Below are 12,045 nucleotides of genomic sequence, written 5' to 3' on the forward strand. Positions count from 1 at the left end.
CCTGATGGCCATGGTCCCACTGACCCCTGATGGCCATAGATCCCACTGTCTCCAGGTCATCATGGCTTACACTGACCCCTGACTGCCATGGATCTCACTGACCCCAAATGGCCATAGTTCACACTGATCCTGACCCCACATGGCCATAGACCCTACTAATCCCACCGAGCTCTGACCCATGTAGCTATAGTTCACACTGACCCCTGACCTCAGATGACTGTGATCCCACTGACCCCTGACCCCAGGTGGCCACGGTTCACACTGACCCCTGACTCAAGGTAACCATGGTTCTCACTGACCCCTGACCCCAGGTGGCCACCGTTCACACTGACCCCTGACTCCAGGTGGCCACCGTTCACACTGACCCCTGACCCCAGGTGGCCACGGTTCACACTGACCTCAGACAGCCATGGTTCACACTGACCCCTGACCCCAGGTGGCCATGGTTCACACTGACCCCTGACCCCAGGTGGCCATAGTTCACACTGACCCCTGACCCTAGATGGCCATGGATCCCACTGACCCCTGACCCTAGATGGCCATGGCTCTCACTGACCCCTGACTCAAGGTAACCATGGTTCTCACTGACCCCTGACCCCAGGTGGTCACAGTTCACACTGACCCCTGGTGGCCACAGTTCACACTGACCCCTGACCCCAGGTGGCCACAGTTCACACTGACCCCTGACCCCAGGTGGCCACAGTTCACACTGACCCCCAGATAGCCATGGTTCACACTGACCCCTGACTCCAGGTGGCCACGGTTCACATTGACCCCTGACCCCAGGTGGCCATGGTTCTCACTTACCCCTGACCCCAGGTGGCCATTGTTCACACTGACCCCTGACCCCAGGTGGTCACGGTTCTCACTGACCCCTGACCCCAGGTGGCCATGGTTCTCACTGACCCCTGACCCCAGGTGGTCACGGTTCTCACTGACCCCTGACCCCAGGTGGCCATGGTTCACACTGACCCTTGACCCCAGGTGGCCATGGTTCACAATGACCCTTGACCCCAGGTGGCCATGGTTCTCACTGACCCCTGACCCTGATGGCTGTTACCTGCAGCGAGTCCTTCAGCTGAGGGATCAGGAGTTTGAATTTGGCCACTGGGTCGTCCTGTTGCTGGGCCTGTTGCTGCTGTTGTTGCTGTGGGAGCGGGGGCTGTCCGGCCTGGGCCTGGGCTGCGGCCAGCTGCTGGGCCTGAACCAACTGCTGCTGCTGCTGCTGCTGGGCCGCGGCCGCCAGTTGTTGTTGTTGTTGTTGCTGCGGGTTGAGCGGCGCCGCCATCTTGTCCTGTTCCCGCTGCCGAACCAGCCCTCGATCTGATTGGTCCACAGAGAGACGCGACGTCACCTGGTCACTTACCAATCCGATTGGCTGGTCACTGCGATAATCAAACAGCGGGCCCCGATGGACGACGCGTGCGCAAATCAGCCCCGGACCGGGTTACCATCTTTAGTATTGGCAAAAATCCAGCCGCTCACCATCATTGATACTGGCATAATCCAGTCTCTCACCATCTTTGATACTGGCAAAATCCAAATTGATCGCCATTTTTAATACGGACGAGATGTTGTTGATCGCCACCTTTGATATTGGCAAACTCCCGTCGTTCTCCATCTTTGATATTGGCAAAATCCACTTGTTCACTATCTTTGATACTGGCAAAATCCAATCGCTCACCATCTTTGGTACTGGCAGAACCCACCTGCTCACCATATTTGATACTGGTAATTACATGCTGTAATGTGATTTCCAGAACTGCCTAACCTCTCATTGTCCTACCATTCGTTGTGTATTCCCTTGCCTTGTTAGTCCTCATACAGGGCTGATTTAGTTCAGTTTAGATCAATGGTTACCCCCAGCATATTGATGGTGGGGGATTCAGCAAAAGTAATGCCATTGAACTTCAAGGGTTGATAGTTAGTCTTCTCCTGTTGGTGATGGTCATTGCCTGGCACCCGTGTGGCACGAATGTTACTTGCAACTTGTCAGCCCAGGCCTGGATATTGTCCACACCTCGCTGCATTTGGACCTGGACTGCTTCAGTGTCTGAGGAGTTGGAATATACTGAACACTGTGCAGTCACCAGCCAATGACTTCTTCCCATTCTGACCTTATGATGGAGGGAAGGTCACTGATGGAGCTGCTGAAGGTGGTTGGGCCTCGGACACTAGCCTGAGGGACTCCTGCAGTGATGTCCAGGAGCTGAGACCACCTGAACTTTAGTTCTTATTCAAACAAAACACTAAAGCAGAGAAAGCTGTAAATGATACTGCAAAGTACAGCAACAGCATTTACAGATTTAGATATGATAGATATATTTACACTCTTAAACACTTGTTTATGTAAAATCTAATTTGATTAAATGAAAAACAGAATATTCAGCAGGTCAGGCAGCAGCTGTGGAGTGAGTTAACGTTGCAGATCAGTGAACATTCATTACCATTTGCTGATACCTGTTGAAGTTTGATGTGTGTTTATATTTGTAACTCTCTGTTTGGTGTAAAGAGTCAGGTCATGCATCAGGGTGAGGTTCTGCCCCCTCAGCAATTTTTCTTGCGTAGCCTTTGCTTCTGGGTGCAACCAGACTTGAAACGTTTGCTCTATTCTCTCTCCTCAGTTGCTGTCAGACCTGCTGAGATTTTCCAGCATTTTCCATTTTTGTTTCAGATTCCAGCATCTGCAGAAATTTGCTTTTATCTTAATACTCTTGGGGATCCAGGTACAAATCTCACCATGGCATGGTGGCACAGTGGTTAGTGCTGCTGCCTCATAGCATCAGTGACCCGAGCTTGAATGTGCAGAGTCTGCACATTCTCCCCATGTCTGCATGGGTTTCCTCCAGGTGCTCCGGTTTCCCCTCATAGTCCAAACGATGTGCTGGTTAGGATGCATTGGCCATGCTAAATTCTCCCTCAGTGTACCCAAGCAGGTGCCGGAGTGTGGCGACTAGGGGACTTTTACAGTAACTTCATTGCAGTGTCAATGTAAGCCTACTTGTGACGCTAATTGATAAAACTTTAAACTTTAGATGGTGAAATTTGAATTCAATAAAAGAAATTAAAAATCAATTCTTGTAAAAACGATCACTAGGGAAGGAAATCTGCCGTCCTTACCCGGTCTGGCCTACATGTGACTCCTGACCCACAGCAGTGTGAACTACCCTCTAAAACAACGGGCAGTATATGCTGGCCTAGCCAGCAATGGCCACATCCAATGAATAAAAGATATATAAACTGCAATCACCAATAAATAATAAAGATTTGAATACAGGGTGGAATTTTTAGAAGAATGAGTGGAGATCTAATTGAGGTGTACGAGATGTTAAGGGGGATTGACAAAGGAGAAATGGAGAGGGTATTCCTTCTTATGGGGCAATCTAGAACAAGAGGTCATAGTTTTGGGAGATTTAAAACCGATGAGGTGGAATTATTTCCCTCAGAGGGTGGCGAGTCTGTGGAATTCACTGTCCCAGAGCGCAGTGGATTCAGGGTCTTTGGGTAAATTTAAAGAGAGGTGGACAGATTTTTAATTAGTAACGGGTTTGAAGAGCAGGAAGGTGGAGTTGAGGCAGAGATGAGATCAGCCCTGATCGTATTAAATGGCAGAACAGGCTCGAGGGGCTGAATGGCCTACTCATGCTCCGAGCTCTATAGTTCATCCCTATGATCGAGTATATCTGTTTATTTTTTGCCCTTATTAAACCTCACTGTTTTCAACTCCCTGCAGACTCTCTCTCTATAATTACAGTGTTATTTGCAGTAGCCAATCCCCCCACTCCCGATGCACAAGGCTCCCAGATATTGCAGATTTTTAAAGTCTATTTGGAATCTATTTTGTTTTGACACTGTACAAATTGCTGCAGGACTAATTGTCTGTGAGTGTACTTTTAAGAAATTTTTTTAAAAATCATGTAGCTTACAGCTTCAGTGATGTTATTGGGGGTGGAGCAAAGCTGTAGCAGTCAGGAGATAGGGCTTTCAGTTTCATTTGTGGCATTCAGATGATAGGGGTTTTGGTTTTGTTTTGGGGAGTGGGTTGGAAGCAGTTTAGCAGCAAGCTAAGAAGCAGTTTTTCTCTGTTCTTTTCTTTGTTTGGTTCTGAAACTATTATCAGTTAGCTGAAGAAGAGGCTTAAAGAAGCCGTGTTTTGGGAAACAGATTCAACTACAACCTCTTCTGAGTTTCTTTACAAGGGCTTTTCAAGCCAGGAGGCTGGATTCCTGCAACAATTGGGCAGTAACCTACGCTGTATCGTGCTTACTTAGAGTGTTTTGTGGACTGGATGTTGGCTTTGGTTGGAATACATTAGAGATATTCCTTAAGGATTATACATTATTGTGACTGTTATGTTTGTACTTGTTAAAAGTTCTTGCTAATTGTCTTACTACATGTGTCAACAATATTCGTTACACTTTGTTTTTGATAAAAGCTTCTTGTGGGTCAGTTTAATCACACTGGGAGTGAAACTTCTCTCACTCATCCTAGCCAAATTCAATGTAAAACAGTATAGGTCAGGCAAGCTTCATAGAACACCATGGAGTATCCAACCTGACTTCTAACATTATTAATGCAGCTAAGGTAGCAACTGAGATTCTAAGTGACTTGATGAAATGGTTCACAAAAGGAAGCACAATTAAGGTCCAAGGAGTCCTGAATAGGTCCCCAGCTGTTCCTGATTTAACCTGTGAAAATGAAAATTTCACAAAGTGAAATGTAGAACTGAAAATAAAAGGGTAAACTCTTCCACTTTCAAGAAAGGTACCTGACCTCTAGGTACTATGTGATGATAATGTACCTTTTTAAGGAATGTATTTCAATCATGTTTCTCTGCAGGATGTTTTAGCAGTCCCTGGGATTTTATCGGTGTTGTGTCATCTGCAACCAGTGTCCTTTATTGTTACTGAAGCAGTGTAACTGACGTCACATTGTTTTAATCTGAACTAATGCAGTGTTCTCTGGTTTCAGTGTTTCCCTGGGATGGCAGAGTAGAGCTTGATTGGGGTAATTGACAGGTCAGGTCATATGACTAGGGACAACTTTGTTTTTCACAGAGAAGTCCAGTTTTAATTTCGTTTTTCAGAAGCTTCTTGGAGCTGAGAGAGACAGCAGTGTTTTCCCCACTCCCTGGAGTTGGAGTTTTAGCCGTCTAAGTGTTGATCTCTCTTACGTCAGGAGACTGGAAGCTGCCAGAGGCTAAGTTTATCTCTCTTCAGGTTTTGAGGATATATTCTTTCCTGAAAATTAGTGGCTTGGATTTCTGTCCATAGATGAAACAAAGCTGGAAATCCAGCATCATGTGCATACTGGTTATAGTGCTAATTCTGAGGGAGGGTGCATATCTATCATAGAACACTACAGCACAAACAGGCCCTTCAGCCCACAAGTTGCACCGATCACATCTATACCTACTAAGCCATAGACCTACCTATAACCCCCAATCCCATTAGATCCCATATACTCATCCGGAAGTCTTTTAAAAGACCCCAGTGATTTCGCCTCCACCACCACCGATGGCAGCCGATTCCATTCACTCACCACCCTCTGAGTGAAAAACTTACCCCTAACGTCTCCTCCGTACTTGCCTCCCCGCACCTTAAATCTGTGTCCTCTCGTAGCGACCATTTCAGCCCGGGGAAATAGCCTCTGAGAATCCACCCTATCTATTCCTCTCAACATCTTATAAACCTCTATCAGGTCGCCTCTCAACCTTCATCTCTCCAGGGAGAAGAGTCCCAGCTCCCTCAACCTATCTTTATAAGGCATGCCTCCCAATCCAGGCAACATCCTTGTAAATCTCCTCTGCACCCTTTCAATAGCTTCTACGTCCTTCCTATAGTGAGGTGACCAGAACTGCGCACAGTACTCCAAGTGGGGTCTGACAAGGGTCTTATAAAGTTGCAGCATTACTTCCCGACTCCTAAACTCAATCCCTCGATTAATGAAGGCCAGTACACCATACGCCTTCTTGACCACATCCTCCACCTGCGAGGCCAATTTAAGAGTCCTATGGACCCGGACCCCAAGGTTCTTCTGATCCTTAACACTGCTAAGAGTCTTACCCTTGATATTATTATATTCCTTCATCCCATTGGACCTGCCAAAATGGACCACTACACATTTATCCAGGTTGAAGTCCATATGCCACTTCTCCGCCCAGTCTTGCATCCTATCTATGTCCCGCTGCAACTTCTGACATCCCTCCAGACTATCCACAACACCACCAACCTTCGTATCGTCGGCAAACTTATCAGGTATTCCTTTAAATCGGAACAACAGCAATAGCTAGCTGTTAATGGTTACACTGTGCCATGTTTAAGTCTTGCAAAAAGTAAAAAGGGAAGTGATGACCTGGTGGTATTATCGCTTGATTATTAATTCAGAAACCCAGCTAATGTTCTGGGGACCCAGGATCGAATCCCGCCACGGCAGGTGGTGGAATTTGAATTCAATAAAAAAAAATCTGGAATTAAGAATTTACTGATGACCGCGAAACCATTGTCGGGAAAAGCCATCTGGTTCAAAATTGTCCTTTAAGGAAGGAAATCTGCCGTCCTTACCCGGTCTGGCCTATACGTGACTCCAGAGCCACAGCAATGTGGTTGACTCAACTGCCCTCCAAGGGCAACTACAGATGGGCAATAAATGCTGGCCCAGCCAACAACACCCATGAATTAAAAAATTATGCCAATTCTTTTTGTTATATTCTGTGTTCTTAAATAAATGTTTTTCTCTTTTTAATCCACAGGTGCTTCGGTCCGCCTTGTTGTCCAACAAGAGGCACACACGCGGTGGGTCGTACTTGGGCTGCTCTTGGATGTTTCGAGAGTAGCCTAGTGCTTCACATCGTTAGTGTGTGCTTAAACTGGACCAACTGACGGGCAACACGACAGCTCAGTGACTATCACTGTTTGCTGTGCAGGTACATGGATTTGGGCTGGTGGCTGTGGGAGTTTGCGCATTCTCCCCGTGCTTGCGTGGGTTTTCTCCGGGAGCTCCGGTTTCCTCCCACACCTCAAAGATGTGCTCTTAGGCTGATTGGTGTAACAAATTGTCCCTAAATTAGTATCCCTTCAATGTGGAGTGCCATAAGCATAGACAAGGGTCATGGGTGGAGGAGGGAACTCACAACGCTGAAATGGTGGCGTGGGCTCATTGGGCCAAAGGGCCTGTTTCCCGTGCTGTGTTGTTCTTTGTATAAACTTTGTTTTGATAAAAGCTCCCTAGTGGGTTACTCAAAACAAACCAGGAGTGAAACACCTTATGGCAAACCCCAATGGCAAAATGAAATGTGAAACTCAGGGTCTAGGTGAACTTCACAAAACACTTTGGGAGTTTCCAGTGTGGGCTGTAACAGTAACACTGACATCAACATTGTTCAGCAATTTGACCCTGTCAGAGCCAATCACTGCTCTATTCCTTCCCGCCCCGCCTCAATGAGTAGGTCCTTACATTCCTCATCACCAATTTCTTCATCGGCGCTAGGTCAAAATCAAAAAAACTCCTTCCTTAACATCAACACGATGTGGCGCGATTCAATTTGTTGTTTAGAATAAGCAAGGAGATGAATTAAGCACTTGCCCTGACCACTCTGCACATTAAGGATTAAATTTTTTATTTAAAACATTGGCACACAATCCATTACTTGTAACAGGAGAATCGATCATTTAAGCTGTGCCAGAGTTAATGAGGGTGTGGTGAGTGTAATTAGGGGGGGCTGCAGGAATATCAGAGAATGGGAATTATGCTCTGTGTCCAAGCTAAAACACAAGGTGTTTATGAAGCTCTTAAGACATCCAACACTTGGGAGGTTTGAAGTAGTCTTGCTATGTTTAGTTCATTTTGATCCAAGGGGTTTAGAAGTTAATTCAGCCTGGCGACATTGGGTTAAACCTGGTCATTTTGATCTAGAGATCTAAATCGATCGGGGCCTAGTAAAGTGCTGGAAGGTTACCATGGCAACCTTCTTGTTATTAGACTGCTCTGACTGAATCCCAGAATAACAACACTTCCCAGACTTAATACAATAAACTGGGCACCGAACGATGATTGAGCAAAGTAAAAGGGGTTTAATCAGAACTTAGTTTGTTGGTTTATCCATTTCCATGCATGAGACAGGGCCAGAAAACTAGATCATAAGTGAAACAAATAAAAACTAAATACATCTTTCCCCCCAAACAAGATCAAGCCGCACACATTCCCAGAAATAAACAGTTACATCAGTTACAAATGTTTTCCATTTTAATCTCTGAGATGCAAGTTGTTGATTGTTGGGAGTCCTCCCAGTTACACAGCATCCTGTAACTTGAATTTGGAATACCAGGAATCGGGAAAACTCGCCTTTATTAATACAATGTTCGAAAATTGGCCACACATTAAAAATGTCCGTGTGTGGAAAAGATGAACAGGTTGGGACGTTAATCCACTGGAGTTGGTAAAAATCCTTCAATGCAGGAAGCCAACATTTGGCCAAGACATCTAGCCCCATGATACCTGCCCTATCCCCCCTTTGATGTGGATATGCCGGCATTGGACTGGGGTAAACACAGTAAAAAGTCTGACAACACCACCTTACTATCCCCCTTTGCCATGGCTAATCCCCCGAACCTACACATCTTTGCAAAGGGCAATTTAGCATGACCAATCTACCCAACCTGCACATCTTTGGACTATGGGAGTGCCAGGGTCAACGCCAGGGTCTCAGATCCACTGAAATCCTTTAGAAATATAATCACTGTCACAATGCACATACAAGACCGAATATTGTAGATTGAAAAATTGACAAACAGAACGGGTAAATGCATTAATCAGTATTGAACTTAACTTGCCAAAAAGGTGCACTTTGACAGAGGGGTGAGGGATACTACCAGAGAGCAGTCAAGGCCAAAACATTGTACATTTTCAAGGACAAGTTAGATGTAGCTCTTGGGGCTAAAAGGATAAGAAGTGGGGGGAGTGAGAACAGGTCACTGGTTGGATGATCAGCCATGATCAAAATGAATGGTGAAGCAGGCTCGAAGGGCCAAATGGCCCACTCCTATTTCCTGTGTCCCCTATGGATAAGGTGAAAGAGCAATGTGGGTTCACAATGATTCATAAATGTTCAACACAGCAACAAAGGTTAACAAAAACTCGAGGGGAATAATTTAAAAAAATTCTTTGATGGAATGTGGGTGCCAATGGCAAAGGCCAACATTTGGTGCCCATCCTGATTACCCTGGTGCATTGAGCTGAGTGGCTTGTTGGACATTTCAGAGGGCATTTTAAGAGTGGATTGCTGTAGAGTCATAGAAGCCCTCCGGTGCAGAAGGAGGCCATTTGGCCCATCAAGCTTGTACCAACAACAATCCCAATCTATTCCCGCACCCCATATATTTACCCTGCTAATCACCACCCCCCCGTGACAGGCAGGGACAATTTAGTACTGCTAATCAACTTAACCCACGCACCTTTGGACAGTGGGAGGAAACCGGAGCACCCGGAGGAAACCCACAGATACTGGGAGAATGTGCAATCTCCACACACACACACACACACACACACACACACACACACACAAGCGTGCACACACACAGTGACCTGAGGCCAGAATTGAACACAGGTTCCTGGTACCGTGAGGCAGCATTGCTAATCACTGTACCACAGTGCAGGCTAGACCAGGTGAGGATGTCAGAGAAACTTCAATAACAGTTTCACAGACACCATTACTGAGACTAGTTTTCAATTCCAGATTTCATTCATTGAATTTAAATTCCACCAGAAGCTGTGGTGAGCTTTGAACCCACACCCTCAGAGCACTAGCCTCTGGGTTACTAGCCCAGTGACTAGTCCACTACACCACCATCTATCCTGAGAAATTGTAAAGAACCTCCAACAGGACAGGGGACTGGGTCCTGTCCAGTCCTCGATTTTACTGGAAGGACGTGAAGGCCCTGAGGAAGCCACAAAGTTTAAGCCAGAAGTGAGGGGTTATAATTTAGAGAAAGATTCAGTTTAAGTTTTAAGTTTAGGTTTATTTATTAAGGTCACAAGTAGGCTTATATTAACACTGCAATGAAGTTACTGTGAAAATCCCCTAGTTGCCACACTCCGGCGCCTGTTCAGGTAAACTAAGGGAGAATTTAGCCCGGCCAACGCAGCTAAAGAGCAAGTGTTTCGGACTGTGGGAGGAAACAGGAGCACCCAGACGAAACCCATGCAGACACGGGGAGAATGTGCAGGCTTTGCACAGTGACCCAAACCGGGAATTGAACCCGGGTCCCTGGTGCTGTGAAGCAGCAATGCTAACCACCGTGCTGCCTGAACAAGCTGGGCTCCTCTTTAACATGAGGAAGAGATTCAATAGCGTTGATGAAGATATTTCCATGTGTGGGGGAAGTACAATTAACAGCAGTATACAAATGAAATGTGAGCAGGCGTCCATTCAAACCTGCCTCAACTCCACATACAATCCCTACAGTGCAGAAAAGAGGCCATTCAGCCCATCAAGCCTGCACCAACCTACCTTTCTATGTTACCCAGACCCTAACCCTGTAACCCCACATATTTATGCCACTCATCTTCTTACACATCTTTGGACATGAAGGAGCAATTTAGCATGGCCAGTCCATGCACATCTTTGGACGGTGGGAGAGAACTGAGCATCCGGAGGAAACCCACGCAGGCACGGGGAGAACGTGCAGACTCCGCGCACTCAGCCAAGGCTAAAATTGAACCTGGGTCCCTGGCACTGAGTCAGCAGAGCTAACCACTGTGCCACCTTCCTGCACTAAACCCATTAGTATATAAAAAAATTTACCAACCTTTATTGTGTTAACATACTCAATAACTGAGAACCTACAGCATTCTGCTACAGGACTTCAAAGACTCTCAACTCCAAATTGTATCCATAGAATCCCTACAGTGCAGGAGAAGGCCATCCAGCCCATCAAATCTGCATCAACTCTTTCATCCTGAACATTTCCCCCTAACCTGCACATCTTTGGACACTAAGGGGACAATTTAGCATGGCCAATCCACCTAACCTACACATCTTTGGACACTAAGGAGCAATTTAGCATGGCCAATCCACCAAACCTGCACATCTTTGCACACTAAGGGGCAATTTAGCATGGCCAATCCACCTAACCTGCACATCTTTGGACACTAAGGAGCAATTTAGCATGGCCAATCCACCTAACCTGCACATCTTTGGACACTAAGAGGCAATTTAGCATGGCCAATCCACCTAACCTGCACATCTTTGGACACTAAGGAGCAATTTAGCATGGCCAATCCACCTAACCTGCACATCTTTGGACACCAAGGGGCAATTTAGCATGGCCAATCCACCTAACCTGCACATCTTTGGACACTAAGGGACAATTTACCATGGCCAATCCACCTAACCTGCTGATCTTTTGGACTGAGGGGGGAAACCGGAGTACCCGGAGGAAACCTCACGCAGACACAGGAAGCATGTGCAGACTCCACGCAGGTATCTCTTCTGTAAATTGTATGAACTCAGTCCAATTATTTGACTTGTGTTATGGAGTCCAAGGCGCTGTGAAGCAGCAGCGCTAACCCCTGTGCCGCAGCAGCGCTAACCCCTGTGCCATCCTCGTACTTTGGGTGTGGCCTGACCAAAAGCGCTGGAAGAATCCTTTACTTTTGCACTCCAACCATTTTTGTAATTAGAGGTGAAGCTATCATTTGTTTTAATCACTTGCTGTGGCTCGTGTATCAGCACAGCCAGCTCTCTTGTAATAAAGATATTTCACAAGCTACTTCTCACCTTTTAAACATTTTCAAATTGTTTTTCCAAATTGGATAACGTCACACATTCCGACATATTGTTTCGTTGCCTCATGCTTCTCCACTCGTCCAAGCTGTGTCCCTCCGCTTCCTTCCTCACAGCTTACTCTACTCCACATTCAGTGGACACTGCTCTCCTTTCATCCTTCCTGCTAGTCACGTCCTTAAAGAAAAACTGAGACACTTGTCAAACACAACATCTCTTCTATAAATCATACAGACTCGGCCCAATCAAGAACAGATTCAAGC

At 46.2% G+C, this 12,045-nt stretch overlaps 1 protein-coding gene across 1 annotated transcript in view; it reads right to left on the reverse strand.

The window, feature by feature from the left end:
* Positions 1–1,306, reverse strand: part of med29 (mediator complex subunit 29) — a 35,136-nt gene extending 33,830 nt beyond the window's left edge. The window contains exon 1 of the mRNA XM_080181979.1: positions 1,061–1,306. Coding sequence (XP_080038105.1) covers positions 1,061–1,288 — 228 coding nt within the window. The 5' untranslated portion in view covers positions 1,289–1,306. The remainder of the gene's footprint in view (positions 1–1,060) is intronic.
* Positions 1,307–12,045: the final 10,739 nt, after the last annotated feature.

The sequence above is a fragment of the Carcharhinus amblyrhynchos genome, unplaced genomic scaffold (genome assembly GCF_965287045.1).
Source record: "Carcharhinus amblyrhynchos unplaced genomic scaffold, sCarAmb.v2.hapA scaffold_44, whole genome shotgun sequence".
NCBI lineage: Eukaryota > Metazoa > Chordata > Chondrichthyes > Carcharhiniformes > Carcharhinidae > Carcharhinus > Carcharhinus amblyrhynchos.